The sequence below is a fragment of the Typopeltis vanoorti genome, chromosome 8 (assembly GCF_054136105.1).
Source record: "Typopeltis vanoorti isolate ZY-2024b chromosome 8, IOZ_Tvanoo_1.0, whole genome shotgun sequence".
NCBI lineage: Eukaryota > Metazoa > Arthropoda > Arachnida > Uropygi > Thelyphonidae > Typopeltis > Typopeltis vanoorti.
The window spans coordinates 142,796,284-142,820,931 of NC_143556.1; the positions used below are offsets into that span (position 1 = coordinate 142,796,284).

A 24,648-nucleotide genomic window follows, 5' to 3' on the forward strand; every position below is an offset into this window, starting at 1 on the left:
TTATCACTACCTTCATGCAGCGGAACAATTTTACCTTCTTTCCACTCTAAGATTCAAAGAAAATCCTAGGGAATTTTTTAGCTATGTGGCCAACAGGAGGAGAAATGACTGTGTAAGAATGATATTGTGAGACAAAAATGGGAATAGAGTGACTGATGCAGAGGACATAGTGGAATTGTTCAATGAACACTTTATTGGAGTATTTCATCCTAGAGATGTCAGTTTTAATGCTAGAGGGATAGGGCTGGTTCGAGGTTTAGAGGTAAAGGAGGAGAGTGTGTTTCAGATACTGAGTACTCTGGATGTCAGTAAAGCTTTGAGATTGGATGGTATTTCACCACGAGTTTTCAGAGAATGTGCTAGGGAACTGACAGTGCCTTTAACCTGGCTTTTCAATGAAAGTCTGGCTTCGGCAAAGGTGCCCAGGGAATGGAAGGAAGGTAAGATAGTGCCATTGCATAAGGGTGGTAGCAGACTGGAAGTGTCTAATTATAGGCCAGTTTGTGTGTCATCAGTAGTTGTTAAGATCTCGGAGAAAGTAGTGAGTGACCGTATACAGCATTGGGCAGATGAGGGTAATGTTATCTGTGAGAGTCAACATGGATTTGTGAAAGGGCACTCTTGTTTTAGCAGTATGCTGGCCTTTTATAATAAAGTTACAAGAACGTTACATGAGGGAAAGGCATATACTGAAATTTTCTTAGACTTAGCGAAGGAATTTGACAGGGTGCCACATGATAAGCTGATATTTAAGTTGCAGCACATGATATTTAAGTTGCAGTCTGGATCTCAGATTGGTCAACTGGATTCAGGATTGGCTGTCTGATAGGTATCAGAGAGTTGTGTATGGTGGAGCAGTTTCAAGGAGGCAGAGGGTTACAAGTGGGGTGCCACAGGGCTCAGTACTAGGACCTATATTGTTTAACCTTTATATCAATGACATTGCCAGTGGATTGCAAGGGGATATTCAGTTGTTTGCAGATGATGTGAAGCTGGGAAGGATTATTAGTAATAGTGCAGATGTGGTAGCCCTGCAAGAGGATTTGAATAAGCTAGATAGATGGGCAAATGAATGGAGGCGTCAATTTAATGCAGCAAAATTTAAGGTCTTGAGGTTTGGAAAACATCGATGGGATGCTGCATACTCTATGGGAGGAGTTATACTGGAGGAAGTAGGGGAAACAAGAGATCTGGGGTTGATGATTGATAGAAACCTGAAGTTTAGGGGACATATTGCAAAGGTGGTGAAGGTAACACAGAGGATTGCTGCAATTATGAGAAGGACACTGACCTGCAGAGATAAGAGGGTTATCATTCTGTTGTATAAGTCTCTGATCAGACCACACTTGGACTATTGTTCTCAGATTTGGTCCCCAGGATTTGAAGGGGATAAATTAACTGTGGAAAGGATACAAAGACGGATGATAAAGAGTTTCAGGACTGTACAATGTTAGTTATGAGGATCGGCTGAGGGAATGTGGACTGCAGAGTTTGGTGGATAGAAGAAGGAGATGTGATATGATTGAGACTTTTAAACTGTTGAGAGGTGGTTACAGGGTTGACACTGGGGAGTTCTTTCGCTTGGTTGAACAGCGGGAAGGAGTGATGATAAGAGGCCATCCCTGGAAGTTACGAAAGGAAACTGTGAGCAAGAGGGTGAGGAGTGGTTTCTTTGTGTGGAGGGTGGCTGAACCGTGGAATGCATTGCCTGATGGAGTGGCAAGAGCCAGAACGGTCAATGAGTTTAAAGAGTGTTATGATAGACTTTGTGTTTTTTAGGGGGGGACCTCGATGAGTCTTGACAGACTTTATGTTCTTAGGAAGGACCTCCCATGATGAGTCTTTTGACTTCATGGAGGCCTGAATAATAATAATAATAATAATTATTATTATTATTATTAAACAAGCATGCCAATGCTACTGCTAATTCCCTGGAGCATTCCCTTAAGAGGTATGGTGATATGTCATCAAATCCTATTGCCTCATATACGTGAAGGTTAGTTATTCCCTCAAATACCTTCTGCTCAATAACAATTAAGCCATCCTCTCCTATGTCCTCTGCATTTAAGTTCCTCATGATTCCACCCTGATCAGGATGACACACCCTTATAAGTTGATCATTGAATACCTCAACAATGTCTTTGGCAGCAGTTACCATTCTGCCATTTTTATCCATTGACATCATCTTACCATGATTATTCTTCCTTTTACTTGCCACATATCTAAAAAAACATCTCTGTGGATGGCCTAGTTTACCAAGTTCATACTTCTGTTTGTATACTGCACTTTTGTTTTCCATATTAACTGAGCCACTCTCCTAGCTTGTTCTTTACACTCTTCATGTAACTGATTATTAATGTTATTCATCTTGTACTGCCTCCAAAGTATCTTCTTCTTTAAGATTTAATGCTTAAGCTCTGCATTCATTCATTTTACACCTACCTTATCCTTATTCAGCCTTTTGGTCTTCAGAATACATACACACATTGATGCTTTATGTATGTTTTGACAATTCCCAAGCTGCTCAACTCCTTGATCAATGCTATAACTCCATTCTGACTCCAATGCAGAGTTTTATGAGGAAAGGATATACATGGAATTATAAGGTTGATGATCATGACAAGTTTACAAGCTCACTTCATGTTTGCTCTCACCAACTGTAGGAAAGTGTGAGTGTGAAACTCCACTCACAGTTACATTCTCAGATGATATAATTGGATCTACAACTCGCATGTCCTCCTTTACTTGCTGCCTGAGATTATTATCTCTGAGAACTTGAGAAATTAATTTTCCTTATTCCGAAATGCTATCTCTTCATTCTAATCTATACTGCCATAATTAAAATCACCCATAAAATTACCCTTCCTTTGTTCACAATTCCAAGTTGTTTACACATTTCTTCATCAACACATTGCACATATCCAGACCTATAGCAACATCCAACTAAATGTGTCTTCCTCTCAACCTCTATGTTACACCACACTGCCTCATAACCATGGCCACTATTTCCCTCTTTCATGTCTACCCTATGTCGGCATAATTCCCCTGCTATCATCAGCAGCACTCCTCCCATCTTGTTCTTTCTATCCTCATGAAAAATACTGTATCATTCTGTTTCTATTCCTTTTAGGATATCATCTTCATATAACCATATTTCACTTATTCCAATGATTGTTTCGTGAATAAACTCAATTAATGAAGCCATTTCATCTCCCTTATTTCTGAATACTTCTAGTATTTGTAAACAAAAACAGCAGTTCATTTTTATGTATATAACCATTCCTATCCAAGCCATTTGTTTGATGTGATTTCCTCACCAATGCCATTGCCAATCACCTTTATCACTGCTTACTACATTTACCTGCTCAGTCTCAACTGCTCCACCCACATTGCAATATATTCCATCTCCATACACATGTTCACTGCTACTTTCAACATCCACTCTCCCTATGCCATGTCTTCCTATCTTCCCTCCCTTTCCCTGTTCGTCTTGCATTCCCGTTCTCTCTTCATCTCCCACACTATTACTACTACTGTGTCCACTGCCAAGCAATTCTGTCTCTTCAATAAATCTATCATCACAAACACTCTCGATGGACACAGCCAATGTGCTTTAGTCATAGGCATAATTTTGCCATTGTGGCCAAAAATTTACCATTTTGAAAAATTATGACCATCACAGAACACCACAATAGTTCATGGTATCCATGAACTATTGTGGCTAATATTCTAATTACCGTATATTATCGCGTATAATGCGAAAAATTTGTGGTAAAAAATACTACTTAAAGTTAGGGGTTCATATTATATGCAGATTCTAAAAAATATAACATCTTATTAGACTTGCACATCCAATATATACTACCTAATGCCTAAGCAACCAAATCTACTTTACCCACTCACATTCGGCGACCGAGCGTGCATCGTACTGTGCATGCACTCTCTATTGCCGAATGATAGAGCACAGTGAGATAGATAGAGCACAGTTAGGTTATATCGGTTTAACCATGGTTCATTTTAAATATTATTCGTTAAACAAACCTAGCCTGAAAATGAGCCAACAGAAACGTAAACATTCATCTTTAGAAGCAGGATTTAAATTGCGTGTCGTGCAGTTTGCAGAAGAACATAATAACAGTGTTGCTGTGAGAGAATTTGGTGTAGCAGAGAATAATATTAGACTTTGGTGTAAGCAAAAAGACAGTCTTAAAAAAATCCCCAAAACGAAACGTGCCCGTCGTGGAGATGTAGCATCCTTTCCAGTACTCGAAGAAGAGCTAAATGAATGGATTTTGACGCAACGACAAGATGGCATTATAGTCACAAGAAATGCAATTCGTTTTCGAGCTCTACAACTCAAGAATGGTAAATTCAAGGACACACCAGGTATTTCATCTTTTCTTGCTTCGCCTGGGTGGTGCAACAGATTTATGGAACGCAAAGCATTAACATTACAACACCGAACAAAAATTGCGCAGAAGTTACCAAAGCAGCTTGAAGAAAAAGTGCAGTCCTTCCATAAATTAATCATAAAATTACAGAAGTGTCACGGATATGAACTTTCCCAAATTGGCAATATGGATGAGATGCCCATGTACTTTGATATGCCTGGGAATCGAACAGTAAACTCAGTTGGTGAAAAGGGTGTCTTCATAAAAACAACGGGACATGAAAAAAACGCATTTTACCGTTGTTCTAGTATGCATGGCAGACGGAACCAAATTAAAGCCAACAGTGATATCTAAAAGGAAGAAAATTCCAAAGCATATGAAATTTCCACCAGGTGTAATTGTTAGCACCAATCAGAAAGGTTGGATGGATGAAGAAGGTGTACAACTGTGGCTGGATCAAGTATGGAACATACATCCAGGTAGCTTGTTATGTCAACAAAGCATGTTAGTCTGGGATATGTTCCAGGCGCATTTAACAGAGGCAAGCAAAGAGAAAGCACGTGAGCTACATACAGACCTAGCAGTCATTCCGGGTGGTCTAACTTCTGTTTTGCAGCCGCTTGATGTCAGCTTGAATAAGCCATTTAAAGATCACTTACGTGAAAAATGGAGAGAATGGATGTCATCTGGTTTGGTGAAGATGACAAAGGGTGGGAATTTTCAGAAGCCTGAGATCACCCTAGTCATCAGCTGGGTCAAAGAAGCATGGGATTCGATACCATCTGAAATGATTCAACGCTCATTTCTTAAATGTGGAATAAGTAATTCAATGGATGGATCCGAAGATCACGTCATATACGAAAGCAAGGATGACGCACAACAAATTGGAGAGCATGAAGACGATGACGACAACTGCTACACTGATGACGCAATCCCTACAGATGAATTTATAAATGAAATGTTTGACGACTCAAAAAATGAAGAAGAATTTAAACGATTTTGACATTTTGTTTTAAAATAAATATTTCTTTCATTAATTCATATTGTATTATTTATAGTGTTATGGAACAAGATTAACAGATCGCATTATACGTGGACATGGCATTTTAGGGCTAGTTTTCAAAAAAAATTTCTAGTTCGCATTATACGTGGATCGCATTATATGCGATAATATACGGTAAATCAAAACCTCTTAAGAATAACATTCCATTAAAAGAAATATCAGCTATATCTCTGTGGAATGAAAATGAAATAACCGAGAAAGCTACATAAGAATAAACAAATTATTGTAGCTATAGCTGATAAGAGAAATGCTATTGTCATTATGAACCAAGCAGAATACAACAGGAAATGAATCAACTTCTCAAAGACTCCTCCATTTATCATATCACAGTTTGGGATCCTACAAAATTCCAAAAGGAAAAAAGCATACAAATTATTTTAAAAAAAGTTACATTCCGGCCTAAAGAAATTACAAAAAAACTTAAACCTTATCATATCAGGCCACCCTGCATATTATGGGATCCATAAAATTCACAAAGCCAATACACCCCTTCGTCCAATAGTAGATAGTATAGACAGCCCCATGTACAAACTGACTAAACATTCATTCAAATCACTTTACTTCCTTACAGGCAACTCTCTCTCTCTCTCATCTATTAAAAATTCTTTGCACTTTAAAAGACTGAAAGTCTGACTATTACTGATTTTGACATCATGGTCAGTTTTGATATCACCTCACTTTTTACCAAGGTACATTTGAAAAAGATCCTTGATCTTATTAAGCCACATTTATCCCCTGAATAAATGATTTCAGATTGACCATATATGCATGTTATTTCCTATGGAAAAAAAATACAAATAGCTAGATGGGACTGTCATGGTATAAATTAAAGAAACCAAGAAATTATATACTTGTTTAATCCTTTATCCCAGTGTTTCTCAAACTGTGGTCCACGGCGATGGGACAGGTGGTCCGCAGGCAGACTTAAATTAATTAAATACTTTTTTTTTAATTATCCAAACAAAACATATTAAAATTGAATAAGTAAAAATTATTGAAATCAAATGGAGCCTTCAAAAACCAACAAATAGCAACAGAATGTTCAAAGGCGGAACAATGAAACAATTATTGCTTCCAATAAAACAATATAGTTTTATTGGAAGCAATAAAACTATATTGTTTTTCACTTCACCCCTATTTTATTATTTGTCATTCTGCTGCTAAATTTGTAGCTGCAGAATGACGAATAATAAAAGAGGAGTAAAGTGAAAAATAATATAGTTTTATTGCTTCCACATTCCCTTGCTGGTTTATGAGATTTGAAGTGAACATGTGTTATCCACATTTCAACCAATTGCTTGTGGTGTATTAATTTTTATTATTGAAGGTTTCCTTCAACCAAGGCTACGTATATCTTCAGAAGTGATAAGTGATACTTGAACAAAGTGGGTCGTGAGTTAACCCCAGTATTTATATATTTTTCGGAAACTTTTTTAATAATGGAAAAGTGGTTTAGAACTAGGACTTTGAAAAGAAGAGCAAATGAAACAGGTAATGCTAAACCTAATTGTAATACATGTGTTGTAACGGCCAGTAAATCTGATACTATTAAAGTACAAGAAACAAGCAGTTCAAAGAAAAAATACAGTAGGAAATATCAGAACCGGTGCTAGGGTCTTTGTCGCCCACATGCAATTTCTATCTAACCACCCTTGTAACGATCCGGGCATGTGTTGGAATGATAAAAATTTAATTATTTGAAATTTCTTATATAAATTTTGACAGAACAGCCACACGTTGGTTCGCTAAATGTAAGAAACTGGGATTGTTGACTAGGCAGGATAATCATTAAAAACCCAAATATTAAAAAAATTCTCAAAAGTTAAAGCAAATTTTGATAAAGCCACTTCACTTTAATTGTTGAATATAATGATACAGGGATTATAGCCTTCTCACTAACCTGAATCACTAACAAAATAAAAACGAATTTTAATTAAAGTTAAAATTTATCTGAACTAAAGTTTAAAAAATTCTTGCATTTTACAAGTTACTAAATTCTTAGTAATTTGTAAAAAATTTTTAATAATTTTTATAAGTGGATCTATCTTTTAGGAAAATAAAAGAAACTCAAGATAGATGAGAAAATAAGAAAAGAATTCAGAAATAATTAGACCATTTAATAAGTATTCAAAAAATAACATCTCAACAGAATAACAGAAAATAAATTAAATTACATAAATATACTTGAAATTTTTTAAATTAAAATTTTAGGGTTTTTGATTTCATATTCACAAAATTAGAAATAATGGTCTTAACGTCTAATTCCACACATATATCACTTTCAATAGCAATTAACGCCAAACTAACAAGCCTTTTTTTTGTGACATTGATTAAAACCTGTTCTTAAATAGGTTTTAATCAATTTCAACTTGGAAAAGGAACGTTTACCCCTCGCTACACTGACAGGTAAGGTTAATAGTATTCTTAAAGCAATTGAAAAGTTGGAGAAAGATAAATTATTGGTCACAATAAAATTAAGAATATCGAAAGGATTTTGAATATTTAAATTATCCTTCCGAAAAATATCCCGTAAAGCACATAACTCATCATTAATTCTATTGCATTTATGTCTTTATTGTCACCGTCCTTCGAGAGAATCACTAAATCATCACAATTTTTTCGTAAATCATCATTATTAATTTGTAGTAATCTATACAAGAAACTGAAATTAACATAATATGTTTTTAGTTGTTCAAAACGTTCAATTAACGAACACATTGCAACATCTAGAAGCAAAATAAAACGCCTTCACTCTAAATTTATTTTCTGACGATTGTGGTGTTTCGTCACGATGCTCGTAGTCAAATTGTCGCGTCTTCTTTCATCGGCAAACTTCATTTTTGTATTTTGTAAAATTTGTATCTGATCGATACTCTTGTAAGAATATTTTTAAGTTTTCGATAGATTCTAAAGCAAGCGTAATGTTCATATTTTTGTCTTGAAGCATTTTACTCACAGGGTTTATTCTGTTAAGCAAATCATGCCAAGTTATAAGAGTGCAAATAAATTTGTATTCCTTTATTTTAGGCACATAATGCTTGTGCTTCATGCTGAGTTTCTTTATTAAAATTTTCATTATTCCAAATTTCAAAAAAGTGCATCGTAAATGTTTCCTAATTGATATCGTAGAGGGCAGATTGATTTAATTTTACTTTCCTATCACGTTTCTGATGGCTGTTTCCATGTTAAAATTTTTACGAACTTTAAAAGGATTGCCCAATGTTTGTAAGAGGAAAAGAAATTGTATTCATTCTTTGGTTGCATCGTTAATGATCAAATTTAGAGTATGAGCAGTACATGGCACATAAAATGCTCAAGGATTTTTGTTCAAAAGCAAATTTTGGAGCCCATATTTTTTTCCCTTTCATATTTGTCCCATTGTCATACCCTTGACCTCGCATGTCTTCAATGGGAATGTTCCATTTTTCCAGTTGTTCCATTATTGTTGCAGATAAACCACGTCCTAGAATCTGAAATATCTGCAAAACCTAATAGGTTTTCCCTGATCTTGACAATTCCATTGTCAAGATCAGGGAAAACAAAGCGAATAATAATGGTCATTTGTTCTTCTGTTTTACTTGCATCAGGTGTGCAGTCTAAAATTATGGAATAATATTTAGATTTATGAATGGATAATAAAATTTCATTCCTGATTGTGTTACTTAAAGTTTCCAATATTTCATTTTGACTGTCTTTATACAAATAGTGTACTCTATTGTTTCATTGTAGGGTCCTTTCAACATGGTTTTCCATAATGGGATCAAACTTCGCAAAAAGTTCGACTAATTTTAAAAAATTGCCATTATTCCTTTCGTATAATTTATCAGATGATCAGCAAAAAGTTAAATTTTGTCTATAAAGTAATTTTATAATTTCAATCAAGCATTCTAAAACACTCGTCCAATGTTTCTTTTCCATTTCATACGTGCTTTGAGTCTGGCAATCAATAGTAGTTTTGTTTTTTAAATTTTTATCAAGTTACTTCCATTTTAAGAAATTTTTCAAGTGAGTTAAACTCGTCTCATATCTATGCAAAGTTGTATTTGCATTCCTCCAATCGTTATAACTTTCTGCAAGACTACTTGATTCGGTAGGTGCGAAAAGTTTGCAACAAAAGCAAAAAACAGAATTTAAAGTTTCGGAATAAATGAGCCATGTTCTTAGCACGAGCTCCCCGTTTTCCATTTTTCTATTATAATACATGTTGCCAAATTTACGACCATATGTATCTCTGGGATATATTATATGTTTCTTTTGAACAGGCCCTATTTCAATTAAAACAACTCATAATTTTTCATCAATATTTCCTCATTCACCTGGATCTTCTAAATTTACAGAGACTAATACTATATTATTTTGTGGTCAACTACAACTAAATCTTCTCCTAACTCTTTTCCACTTAAATCATGCGTTTGTTATCTTGTTCAACAGTTGCAATAGTACTTTCATGCAAACTGGATGATGTGCATGGTTCTTCAACTCTGATTTCTGATGTATCGAGTTGGTTACAATCTGCATCAGAATATTTTAATATTTTAACAAATTTATTAAGAGCTCCAGTTTGTTTCTTAATATCTGCTTCTTTTGCAGCATGTCACTTACTATTTTGTGCACTGGATAACTTTTTTTAAAAATTTTTGATTCCATTTCTATTTTATACCCAGAAGAAATTATTACACAACATGTCACAGACGAAATAATAGTCCACACTGCACTACTGTCAGTAGCCTACTGAGATGTGTACCATATGACTGGTTAACTAACAACAAATGTTTTGTATGAAAATTCGTTTCTGCGGATAAAAACCGTTCACCGTTTCACTTTAGATAGACTGTAGTAGACACAACATACTGCAATCAAGTTCAGCCGGCTCTTGCTGCAAAATTGTAAACAGCCGGCTGATCAAAGAGGTGGCAATATACAATTTTTTTTAAATTTTTATTCGGTGTATCCGGCCTTATTTATTTTAATATTGATCATTCTAAGAATTTTTTGTTTTTATGATAAAAATTTTGTTTCTTAAAAATGAACTTATGAACCATGCCCCAGCGGCAATGCCTCCTTCGTAGCAGCACCCGCATGAACCGCATGCCTGCTTCCACTGGCCCTGGGAAAAATAAAAGTTCATATTTGGAATCGGGTTTACTTGGTGTGGAAATGAAAGTGAACAGAAACCTCAATGTGTTTTGTGTTATGAAGTATTGTGAAACGAGTGCATGGAACCTGCAAAACTCTGACAACATTTAGAAACTAAACATTGGGAAGTGACAAATAAGCCAATTGAATTTTTTTAGCGACTATAATTTTCAGCCATGAGTTCCATTAATAGCAAAGCACTGGAAGCATCCTATCTTTCAAGTTTGCACATAGCAAAAACATGGAAACCTCATTGTATCAGGGAAAATTTACTACTTCCAGCTATAAAAGTTGTGGTAAAAACTATGTTCGGCAACAAGTTACTAAAAGATGTTGATTTGATTATTCATTCAAATGACACTGTCGGTACACAGAATTAATGATATGGCAGGTGAGGTAGAATCTCAGTTAATCGAAAGAGTTAAGAAGAGCCCTTATTATGCGTTACAAATAGACGAGACTACTGATGTTACAAATGATGCGCAATTAATATGATACATAAGATATGCGCAAGATAACAGCATTTATGTGTGCATGATAACAACAATACACAAAGTGATCCATTGGGAAAATGTACATGCTTCTGTTCGGATGGAGCTCATGCTCTTACAGGCAGGCATAGTAGGGTTGTTTCTAAGGTCAAAGAAGTAGATCCGGATATCTTGACATGGGTCGAGGTTATATCGTAGTGTGTAGTGTTCGTGCAAGCTCCTGATAAGATAAGTATTATTTTCAGTTATCGTTGATAAAATTACTTAATATTGTATAGTTTTGTTTGCCTTGCGTATTTTAGTGCATCTGTTTGGGTGTTATAACTTATAATTTGATAAAACACGTTTCAAGTAAGTATGGCACCTGTACGAAGGAAAATGGCGGCCAGTAATGATGGTTCGCCATCTTTATCAAAGAACGGTAGTATAAAAGAAATGAGTCAGTGTACTAGCTGTGAAATGTACGCTTTGCGGTCGGAGTGTGGATAGATGATAATAAAGGATTGAATGTGTGTGGAAAATGTAGAGAGAATGAGGAATTGAAGTGTATATCGGATCGTGAGTGTGATATTTTTGTCAAACTTCAGAATGAAGAAAATAGGGATATGACAAGAAACGGCAAGGTTGTACATGAGAATTGTGAGAGTGTGAATGATAGTATTAATGGTTTCTCAGAGAATAAAAAAGATGAGATAGATGCATTGAGTGAGATCGCGTTGTTGAATGGTGCGATAGAAAGGACAAAACAGCAGCTAGAGTGCATGAACAAAAGTCGACTGAATGAACCAACCAATAATAACAGGTATGACAGGAAAAATAGACGTATGAATGTGAACATGAACAAAATGAAGGATAGAGTGCTGTATGGAGACTCGTTAGTACGAGGTGTGTTAGTAGAGGATTTGACAAAATCATACCAACCTGGTGTGACCATAAAGGATGTAACTGAGTCTATTAGAGAGTAAAAGGAAAGGGTGAAAGAAATGATTGTTCTGGCAGGTACGAATGATTTGAAAGGAGATAAAATGGAAATGATAGAAGACCTGAATGAATTGATTGAGGTAGCAAAAGAAAAGAGTGAGAGAGTTAGAATGATTAGTCTTTTGCCACGGTATGACAGTGAAATGTTTAAAAGGAGGGCCATAATTACAAATGACTTTATGCGTGGGTTATGTATAACGAGTGGTGTGGAATTTGTGGACTTGTGGAGTGAGTTTGATGGGCAAAAGGATCTATATAAGATGGATGGCTTGCATTTGAATGGTTATGGTGTAAGAAGACTTGAGAAAGTGTTGCTGAATGTAGTGGATGTGCAAATTCAGGGAAACTAGATTTGTTAAGGGGGGGGAGTAGATATACAGTCCTTAGGGAGGCAGTTGAATGTAAGAATGAATATAATATGCCAAAGCAAATAAGGAGTGGGATAGTTAATAAAAGGCATCAAGGTAGGGTTGGGGCTAATGAAGGTCTTAAATTCATGTACACTAATACTAGGAGTATTAGGAACAAGAAGGAAGAGTTTTTGGCCATGGTTGGCACTTCCAGACCACAGGTTATTGGTATTAGTGAAACATGGCTGACTGTAGATGATATAGCTAGTGGGATTGAATGTGATGGGTACGGTGTGTTCAGGAATGACAGAGAGAATAAAATGGGGGAGGGGTATTGTTGATGATAGCTGATGAGCTACAGCCAAGGAGAATAGAAGTTGAATTGCAGGATAGAGAAAAGAGCACATTTGAGGCCATTTGGTGTGAGATTGTGGCTAGCAGAACTAAATATACAATTGGGTGCTGCTATAGACCAGGTGATGGAAAAGATGGTGGTGACAGTGTGCACAAGCAACTAGAAGAAATGAGTGGAAGGAGGATGATTATTATGGGAGATTTCAACTATGGTCGCATTGATTGGAGTGAGGAGAGGATACACAGGAGGAAGGAATTGGATTTTATACGGTTATTAAGGGATAACTATCTGCGACAGCATGTAATGGAAAATACTAGGGGTCAGAGAGTGCTTGACCTAGTAATTACATCAGAGGATTTGGCTGTAACAAATATGACCACATTGCCACCAATCGGTGAGAGTGATCATAGGGTCTTGACTTGGGAGGTGGCTAAGGTGTAGAATTTTCAATTAAGACAGGGTACATGTGGAATTATCGGGCTGGAAAGTATGACAAGCTTAGGAGTTTGATTGGTTCAGTGCCATGGCATGTACAACTGCAAGGACTAGAAGTTGATAGTGCATGGGAGGTAGTTAAGAAGTGCTTGCTTGAAGCAATGGCTGACTGTATACCTAGAGTCCAAATAATAAATCAAGTAGGGGTTAAATGGATGAATAACACCATTAAGCTTGAGCTGCAAAAAAAGAAACAACTATGGAGGGAATTTAAGGAGAAAGGTGACTGGCAAGCACATGAATGGTATAAAGCGCAGCCAGAAGGGTAACGAGTGTGGTAAGAAAAACAAAAAAGGATTACGTAAGAACAATGGCCATGCAGGCTAAAGAGAATCCTAAACAGTTTTTTAGATATGTAGCAAGTAAAAGGAAAAATGTACATGGCAGAATAATTTTAAAGAATGCCGATGGTAGGGAGGTAACTGAATCAGTTGAGATAGTTGAGTTATTGAGTGAGCACTTTGCAAGAATATATCATCCAGGTGGTGACATTGCAGAAACAAATAAACCAATAGATTATATGGGAATTGTGGTGAATGAAGTGGAGGTGAGTAGTCTATTGCATAACCTCAATGTCAATACATCTGTGGGATTAGATGGTATACCAGCTCGTGTCGTACAAGAAGCAGCTAAAGAATTGTCAGTACCCTTGACCATTTTGTTTAATTTAAGTCTCGGGTCTGGGTTAGTCCCGAGCAGGTGGAAAGAGGGGAAAATAGTTCCGCTGCATAAAGGTGGTTCCAAGACTGCTGTTGTAAATTACCGACTGATTAGCATATCAGGAATCATTGTCAAGGTCTTAGAGAAATTAGTCAAGAAAATAATACAGGATTGAATAGATGAAAATGGGATATTGTATGGGGAACAACATGGTTTTGTGAAGGGTAGATCGTGCCTCAATAACTTGTTCACGTTTTATAACACAATGACGGCTGAACTGGATAGGGGTAATGGGTTTACAGTGATACTACTGGACCTTGCCAAGGCCTTTGATAGGATACCACATGGAACCCTAATCAGTAAACTGGAGCAGATGGGGATAGATATAGGGTTGGTGAGACGGATAGGAGGGTGGTTGAAGGAGAGATACCAGAGAGTGGTTTATTCAGGAGTGGAGTCTAAAAGACATCTTGTGACTAGTGGAGGGACGAGGGCTCTGTTCTTGGACCACTGCTTTTCAATTTGTTCATCAATCATATTGGAAAGGATTTCAGAGGAAGTGTTCACTTGTTTGCTGATGATGCAATGTTGGGTAGAGCAATTGTGAGTGCACAGGATGTCAAAATTTTACAGGATGATTTGGATAGTTTGGAGGACTGGGCTTGGAAAAATGGATGTCAATTTAATGTGGCAAAGTGTAAGGTTATGCCACTTTGGGGTGAAAAGAATATCAGCAGTATATTGCATTGGTGGAACCATACTCCAGGAGATTGATGAGGTCAGGGATTTGGGAGTGTTGGTGGATAGGGAGTTGAAGTTTAGGGGGCACATTGCAAAAGTGAATAAAACAGCTCACCAAATCACTTGGCTTCTGAAAAATACTTTAACATGCAGAGAACAAATAAGTTGTTGTTCCTCTGTATCGAGCCTTGATAAGACCCCATCTGGACTTCTGTGCCCAGTTATGGGCACCAGGGTTTCTTCGTGATGGGGAGGAAGTGGAGAGGGTCCAGAGACGAGTGACCAAGATGATAGCAGGTCTGTGGAATGAACCTTATGAGAATAGGTTGAAGATTTGTGGGTTGCAGAAATTGGACGATAGGCGAAGGAGGGGTGATATGATTGAGACATTCAAATTACTGAAGTGTTTTTATACGATTGATCCAGAAGATATTTTGAAAATATGACTGGTGGTGGGAGGACTAGGGGCCATGCATGGAAGCTGGGCAAGAGCGTGGTTGACAAGGGTGTTAGAGCTAGGTTTTTTACTTGGAGAGTGGTGAATGAGTGGAATAAGCTTCCAGAGTCTGTTGTGGGTGCTATGACCCTGAATGAGTTCAAGGCAAGGTATGATAGATACTGTGTGAATGTTGAATAGTTGTTCTTTACATGATGTTAGGGCCTCCCTCGATGAGTCTGTCGACTCCTTGGAGTTTCCCAGAACAATAATAATAATAATAATAATAATATGAATTGGGTGCATTGTTTCATACATAGGGAAGCGTTAGCCTCCAAAGGAATGCCACCAGAATTTGCTGTCAAGCTAGTTAATGCTATTAATGCTCGACTGTTAAATAACAGGTTATTTTGAGTACTCTGTGATGAAATGGGCAGTGAATATACACAACTTTGACTTCATTCTGAAATTCACTGGCTTTCAGGGGCAAAGTACTAACATGGTTATTTCAATTAAGGCATGAAGTTTTATTATTTGTAAGTGAACATAATTCTGATTTTGCTTCACTCCTTGTTGACGAAGCATGGTTATCAACAGTATCCTATCTTTCAGACAATTTTTCGAAATTAAATGAACTAAATCTCTCCCTTCAGGAAAATTCTTTAACTGTTCTTGATGCCTGCAACAAAATACAGGTATTCGAGAAAAAACTGGTTTTATGGATTAATTATATAAAAGACAGACAATTTGCACCTTTTCCAACATTGGAATCATTTTTAGTGGAAAATAATATTTTTTTTCATTCTGAGTTTGTGGAAAAGGTTTGTGATCACCTCAAAAATCTGAAAAAGAATTTTGAAACATATTTTCCGAATAACTTTTATAAGAAATTTATGTGGGTTCGCGATCTATTTCTGGCTTGCAGTCACGAGAACGATCTTTCGTTATCGAAAAAGGAACAGTTAATTGAGCTTTCAAGTGACTGTACTTAAAATGCAGTTCCGTGTTCTTGGTTTCTCCCGATTTTGGATCTCGCCTTCAGTGAGAAATGAATTTCTGGAATTATCTGAAGAAGCATTGAAAATCGTCCTGTAGTTTTCTATGACCTATCTTTGTGAGAAAGGATTTTCATCGCTCCTTCGTATAAAAAAAAAATACAGAAATCGTCTTAGTGTGCATGCCGATCTTCGATTGAAGTTGACCAATATTGAGCCAGATATCCAGCAACTATGCAAGGGCCGAGAAACTCAACCATCTCATTAAAAGTAAGTAGTAACATAATTATATCATCTTATTTATTTGTTTAAAAAAATTAAAACTTTGTTCAATGAGGATACACTTTTAATTAAATTCCAATTTAATTAATTATGTTGCCATATCTTTCAAAACATGCTTTTAGATTTATTATGTTATAAATGGCACAATTTTTCCAAAATGTTGGTAATTACTGCATAGCTTTTTTAAAAAAAATTACAAAAAGCCAAAATGACGTATAGGGAAATAAATTAAAAACACTATGTTTAGTTTTGAAGTAAAACTTTAATCATTTGAAACATAAATATCTCAATATAAATATTTTCACATAAACATACATATATGATAATCTGATTTCTATATTTTGCATTTTTATGTATGTATTTATAATGCTATAAAAATAAGTAAACTTTTTTTAGAACATTTTAATAATATTGGTTATGGATGATGTACAATGTAATTGAATATTAATGTGTTCTTATATTGACAGTAGTTCATATGATAATAATAATTATTATTATTAAGACTACTACTACTACAGCAGAAATGATACAGTTCTGTTAATTTCTTACAACTGGCTAGGCTAGACATTAATAAATTGTATAAAGCATTTTTGAGTGATTGGGCACGGAAATGGGGATGTGAGTTCAATATTGCAAAATGTTCTTCTTTCGCTATGCCTTATCCCATGTTAAACAGGGTCGGTGTTCCCATCTTTAATCTTCTTCTTCCAGATTCTCCGGTCCAGGGTATCTTCCCGAGTCTATCTTTTCTCCCTAAGATCCTCTGCCACCTTATCCCTCCATCTGAGTTTGGGCCTGTCTCTTTTCCTCCTTCCCTCCACCTCCATAAGCTCCACTCGTTTACCAACATACTCCTCGCTCCTCTCTACATGACCGAACCACCTCAGCCTGCTTTCTTGTACCTTCTTACCGATCGGTCCCACCTTGATCGTCCCTCTGATGTAGTCATTCCTTATCCTGTCCTTCTTTGTCACACCACTCATCCATCTCAACATCCGCATCTCCACCACCTCTATTTTCCTCTCCTGTGCCTTTATTATAGGCCACGTCTCCACCCCATGGAGCATCGCCAGCCTCACCACCATCTTATACAGCTTTCCTTTCATCTTACAACTCACTCTCTTGTTGCACAGGATCCCACTCATCTTCCTCCAGTTCATCCAGCCACATGTTATTCGGTGCTGTATTTCCTCATCCAGGTCACCATTCCTCTCAACAACCGACCCGAGGTACTTGAATTTCTTCCCTGAAGTTAACCTTTCACCCTGGAGTCACATGATCATATCCTCGTCACTCCCCATTGATATATATTCGGTCTTTACCCAGTTAATTTTCATGCCTCTCTCATCCAATACCTTTCTCCACTCTTCCAGGGTCTTTTCGAGCTTCTCTCGGAATGATTCACAGAGAACAATATCATCGGCAAACATCATGCCCCATGGTACCTCCTTCTTGACGTCCTCCACTAGTACATCCATGACCAGATCAAAGATGTAGGGGCTCAGAGCTGATCCCTGATGGAGACCTACGACAATGGAGAACTCCTCTGTCATGCCGACACTAGACCTAACCTGAGTTTTTGCTCCCTCATACATCTCCTTCACCAACCTCACATACTTTTCCGACACCCCCTTATTCCACATACACCTCCATACCGCCTGTCTGGCCACTCTGTCGTATGCCTTTTCCAGGTCTATAAACACCATATGAACTCTGCCTGCATCTCCCTATATTTCTCCATCAATCGCCTTAGCACAAATATTGCTCTTCCTGACATAAATCCAAACTGCTCCTCACCAATTTTTTTGTTTCCTGTCGTATCCTTCCTTCAATTACTCTTTCCCCATATCTTCAACGTGTGTGTCATCAGCTTGATCCCTCTATAGTTGCCATAATCTTGAACATCTTCTTTTCCCTTGTAGATTGGGACAAGAATGCTTTTGCTCCATTCCTCTGGTATCTTTTCCTGTTGGGCTACTTTCCTCATCAGATCCCATAACATGTCTACACCCTCACTGCCCAAGCTTCTCCACAATTCTCCAGGTTTCTGGTCCCCCCCGCAGCCTTTCCATTCTTCGTTTTTCTCAATGCCAATACACTTCCTGTCTGCTTATGTCCTGCACCGATCCTTCGTTTGCCTCTCCATCCTCACACCTCTCTCTTGGATTCTCCTCATTTAGTAGATTACGAAAATATTCTTCCCATCTTCCTCTGATTTTGTCCTCCTCTTGTAGTACTATCCTGTGGCATCCTTTATCTGCTTAACTGATGCTATGTCTTTCGAGGCCTTATGTCTAGCTTTCGCTATTCTCAACAGCTTAGCTTCACCACCGTTTCTCTCCAGTACTTCATAAACCTCTTCAACTGCCGTCGCCTTCGCCCTTGCCACAGCTCTCTTTGCATGTTTCTTCACTAATCTATATGCCTCCTTGTCGGCTCTGGTTCCAGTCATGTCCCATTTTTTCTTTGTCTCTTTCTTGCAAAATGTAAGGTTTTAAAATTTGGAAAACAAAGATGGGATGCAGAATTTATGCTTGGTGAGGATATATTGTTGGAGGTGGAAGAAATAAGAGATCTGGGGGTGATAATGGATAGGGATCTGAAATTTAGGGGACACATAGCCAAAATTGTGAAAATAACACAAAGACTTCTGGGAATGATGTGGAGAACACTGATGTGTAGAAGTACAAGGGAGATTCATGTTCCATTGTATAGGGCTTTGATTAGGCCACACATGGACTATTGTATCCAGATTTGGTCACCTGTTTTCAGAAGGATGAAGAGATGTTGGAAAGGGTCCAAAGGTGAATAACTAAGGTAGTCTCTGACCTCTGGAATGTGGAGTATGAGGAAAGATTGAGAAGATGTAATATGCAGAGTCTGGTGGACAGGAGGAAGAGGGGAGATATGATAGAGACCTATAAGTTGGTAAGGGGTTGTTATAGGATCAATAATGGAGAAGTTCTACAGAAAATAGTGGGAGATCGGGGGAGAACCAGAAGTCATCCCTGGAAACTGTATAAAGAGGGTGTGAGAGGGAGGTTTTTTTCGTGCAGAGTTGTGAATGATTGGAATGCCTTGCCTGAGAGTGTGGTGTCTGCAAGGAGTTTGAATGCGTTCAAGGCACGGTATGATGAGCAGTGAGTGTGTGATAAAAGGGCCTCCCAGATGAGTCTTTGAATCCATGAGGTCTTTGGGTAATAATAATAATAATAATAATTTCATGTTACACAAAAAAGATCATAGTTCATTTCACTAGGGATAAAATATGAATTTGAAATACCACGAGATTTAGATTATTTGTCCCTCAAATAATCTAAATCTCAAACACTCCTCAAAATAGTCTCTCAAATGATCCTTGAATGGGTAGGAATCTCAACTGACTCAGATACAATAGAATTCAGTTACCATTAACCCCCAATTTAACTGTCCAACAAACTGATATTCCAGCATAATCAATAATTGACAGATTACTGTGCATATCAATCAAGTTTTGTAATAAATGCATTTGCTTAGGTAGAAAAGCCTGTCTTTTTGCAGGAAAATGATATGTGCTAAAAATGATATGAGAATATAAATGAGAAGTGTGTGCAACCTAATTCTGCATTAAATGTACTTTATTTTCACTATATAGAATTTAAGATTATTATTATTATCTGAGACCTACTGGGAGTCAAGGACTCATCAAGGAAGGCTGTAAATTACCCAACCCAGCTATCATAACTACCCTTGAATTCATTCACACTGGATGCACTCACTACCTGTAAGGGCAAATTATTCCACTCACTCACTACTCTCTGGGAGAAAAACCTAGCTCTTACCCCTTTCTTGACTGCAAATAAATTTAACTTCCATGGATGCCCCTTTATTCTCTCCTCACCTTCCATATAATGAAAAATTTCATTAGTTAAAATGCTATAACACCCATACACCCAGTCTGGTTAACAGACTCTGTTGACTGCAAATAAATTTAACTTCCATGGATGCCCCTTTGTTCTCTCCTCACCTTCCATATAATGAAAAATTTCATTAGTTAAAATGCTATAACACCCATACACCCAGTCTGGTTAACAGACTCTGTTAACCAGAGTCTGTAATCCACACACACTTGCAATCTGTCCTCATAATCTAAATCCCATAATCTGGATATAATCTTTGTAACTCTTCTTTGCATCCTTTGCTTATTTATCTACTTGGAACCTAGGAGACCAAATCTGCACACAGTAATCCAAGTGCGGTCTTATCAAAGCCTGATAAAGAGGCAAAATTACTTCCTTATTCTTACATGTCAAGGTTCGCTTCAACATAGCAATTATCCTCTGATTGTATTTGCAACTTTTGCTATGTGACCTTTGAACTTTAAATTCTTATCCACCAACATCCCTTGCCTTTTCAGTTTCTTGTAGCATAACCCAGCTATTATAATATGCTGCTGAAACTCTAATCACGCCAAAGTGCATAACTTTACACTTACTAACATTAAACTGACAGCCTTTTTTCGTTTCCCAGATTTCCAGTCTATTCAAATCATTTTGTAATTGCTGAATATCAGTAGCATCGATTGCCCTGCCTATCTTTGCATCATCATCAAACAATTGCAATCTGATGATAGACCCTGCTTGATGTCATTAATGTATAGATTGAACAATAATGGCCCAAGGATTGAACCCTGAGACACACCACTGGTTACCTTAAATCTGGCAGATTCACACCCACTATATACCACTTTTTGATATCTGTCTGTCAACCATCCCCTGATCCAAGTCAATAGATTATGTTCCAATCCCATATTCTCTGGTTTACGCAACAGCCTATCAAATGCCTTAGAAAAATCCAACATTATCATAGTGTATCCATTCCCTTTATCCAACTTGGCTGTAACATTGTTATAAAATATGAGCAAATTGCTAAAACATGACCTTCCTTCAGTAAACCCATGCTATTCTCTGCAGAGTATAGAATGCTTGCCTACCCATTTCTGTATGCGAGTTCTTATCAACTTCTTTAAAATCTTCATTACCATGCTAGAGATACTAATAGGTCGGTAGTCAGAAACATCAGTTTTTGCACCACCCTTGTGCAATGGAACTATCATACATTCCTTCCATTCCTGAGGTATCATTCCTGAGCTGAGACTCCAGTTATACAAATGTGTGAAAGGCCTAGCCAATTCAGCTGAACATTCCTTTAACACACAGGCAGATATTCTATCTGTCCCTATTGACAAATTCTTATCCAGGTTATGCAAGAGCTCTTCAACCTCATTTTCATGAACCTCTTAACTTTTCATCCAATGTAGCAGTAGCACCATGCTACATACACCTGGTTGATATATCTTAGCCAAGTGAGTACTCATTAACTGAACAATCTCCTTAGCTTACGACACTCGTGTACCATCTGCATTCAATAAAGTTATTCTTCCACATTCATTCTTTCTTTTGCTTGCAACATAACGACAAAATTCTTTTGGATTGCCTTTAACTTGCATGGTCAATTTCTTTTCATACTCCGTTTTAGCTTTTCTCACAACACTTGTTACTTTTCTGGCCTGAGCTTTATATATTTCATAACTCCTCTCACTCTTATTCTCACGATATTCTTTCCACATCATCTTCTTCTCGTGGATCTATCTCTAGCTTAATAAGGCTGCACATCCATTTCACTCCCAACCATTTATTCTTCAAACACTAGGGATACATTCAGATACCGCCTCATTCAAGCACTTTTTCAAAGATTCCCATGCATTGCTGACATTTTTTCCATTCAGTAACTGATACCATGGGACCAAAGATAGTATTCTTCTAAGTTGATCATAATTTCCAGTTTTGTAATTCAGCATGCAGCTTGATTTAATCAGAGCTTCAATACAAGTATATACTTCCCAAGAAAGAACAGCATGATCACTGTCATCAATTGGTGGTAAAATAACCATATTCTTAACAGAGATCCCTTCTGATGCTATGAGCAAATCCAACACTCTTTGACCTAAAGTTCCTTTTTTCACATGCTACTTGAGAAAGTTATCTCGCAACAATTCAATAAATTCCTGTTCTTTCTGATCATGAGCTTTCTCTTCTCTCCAATCAATGTTTGGAAAATTAAAGTCACCCATAATGATCATTTGCTTGGTATACCCATAAGGCTAAATTAGAAATGCATTTCTTCGTCCCTTACCATATATTTCATTCTGTTAACCTCCACTTCATACCAAATAGACTCAAACTCATTACTATGTGGGATATTGTTACCATCACTGTTTTCTTGTATTTCTACCCTAACTAGATTTAAGTCATCTGATATCATTAGTAGCACTCCAACTCCTCCCCTATCTCTTCTGTCATTGCTAAAAATAGTATATCCGTTAATATAATATAATAGTATATCCATTAAGATAATATATATACATAATTAAATGTAGTGCTTTAACAAATTTTGGCCAAAAGATGTTTCTAAATAATACAAAATAAAATTTTACAGTAAGAGAGAAGAAATGGTTACTTCAAATTTGTGTTTAATTCAAATTTGACAGTATTAACTGTTAAGAGCTAAATGCTTACTTGTGGTCTGTTAAACCGTGGTTCACTATCATCAACATCCAACACTAAAATTCTTAACACACGGTGTGCTTCTTGTGATGGGAGACCAAAATCATGAGCAACAATTATGATCTGAAACAAAAAGGGAAAAAGAAAAAAAAAGTGAAACCTATGAGCAGCAGAGAAAAAATAAAAGATGTCAGCTCACATATTCACAAGCTTACGGATTAAGTATGAATTTATTATATAATAATTATATATTAATACTGATAGTGTTATCAAGTGGCAATTAAAAAAGCTGCTTAACTATAATTTATTAGAGTTTTCACTTTAAATTTACAGGGAGTCTAATCTAGACAGAATGTATGTATAGCCTGTGGATAGTTTATACTTGTTGAATTTGTATTTTGATGCATGATTATAGTATTGTTTGTTAGTGTTCACTGAGCAGAATTTGAATAATGGTGGCAGCTACAATTCAGTGTGCCAATATGTTATTGCCAAGTCATCCACATCTAAAGGCTAGATTTTGCACAGTATAATATGGGATTTTATGGTATGCAGAGCACAGCCTGTTTGTATCCTGGTGGTTAGAAACTGCATTTCTAACCACCAGGATACAAACAGGCTGGTGGTTAGAAATGCAGTTTCTAACCACCAGCCTGTTTGTATCCTGGTGGTTAGAAACTGCATTTCTAACCACCAGGATACAAACAGGCTGGTGGTTAGAAACTGCATTTCTAACCACCAGCCTGTTTGTATCCTGGTGGTTAGAAATGCAGTTTGTGAGAGACTAGGGAGTGCGTATCTGGTTAAAAGATAGAAAATGTGAAAAAACTCGGGGATATTGAAATTAGCATAACAGACTTCGGCAATGTTATATCAGAAACAAGTGAATGCCAACTTCTCTCTCGAGAGAGAGAGAGAGAGACGAGTAGCATGACTGTGGGTGAGAAATACAAGTGGTATGCGAATAAGAACATAAAATTAGGGACTGTTGTAGTTTTGAAAAGTGTTCTTTGTGTTGATTGGGAGGATAAATGTTGAGTGAGATAAGGTAGTTCTCTGAACAAGTCAGTGTATCAATGCAGGAAAACTAGAATTATCAGAGTGAATGTAGAAGAAGTGAATGCAGAATTGATAAATGCAAAAATAATGATCGTTATGGTAGATTCTAATGACAGAAGTATAAACTGGGAAGAGGAAACTGCACATAGCAGTAAACAAACCAAATTTATGGAATTCTTGAGGGACAAATGTCTCAGGCTACATACAGTAGAAAGAACACAAGGTTCAAGGGTTTTAAGATTTGTTCATAGCATTATAGGAGTTCATAGGGGGGGGGGAGTTCTGATGGTAACTGAAATGGCATCTCACCTCCTAGTCAGAGAGCATGACCATATGGTATTGACTTGGAGGATGAATAGATATTCAGAAGTATGAAAGAGAAAGGAATTTATATGGAATTATAAAGCAGGCGATTATAATAATCTTAGAAAACTTGGAGTAAGCGAATGGAATTTATGGGATTCTTGAGGGACAAATGTCTCAGGCTACATGAGTAGCCTCTTGTGGGAATAATTACTTTGGAAATGAGAGGACACATAGTGTACTACAGAATCCAGTGGAGTCTGGAGGGAATAACAGGAGTGAATGCAGAATTGGTGAATGTATTGGTGAACTTATAGAATCATTACAATGCATTGATGCCTCTGTATACTAATGACAGGAGTGTG

The 24,648-nt window shown here is 36.9% G+C and overlaps 1 protein-coding gene across 1 annotated transcript in view; it reads right to left on the minus strand.

Annotated features, from left to right (window-relative positions):
* Window positions 1-24,648, minus strand: part of Cad74A (cadherin 74A) — an 850,889-nt gene that overhangs the window by 281,398 nt on the left and 544,843 nt on the right. Inside the window, exon 28 of the mRNA XM_090396473.1 lies at window positions 22,934-23,044. Within this exon, the coding sequence (XP_090252599.1) occupies window positions 22,934-23,044 (111 nt within the window). The remainder of the gene's footprint in view (window positions 1-22,933; window positions 23,045-24,648) is intronic.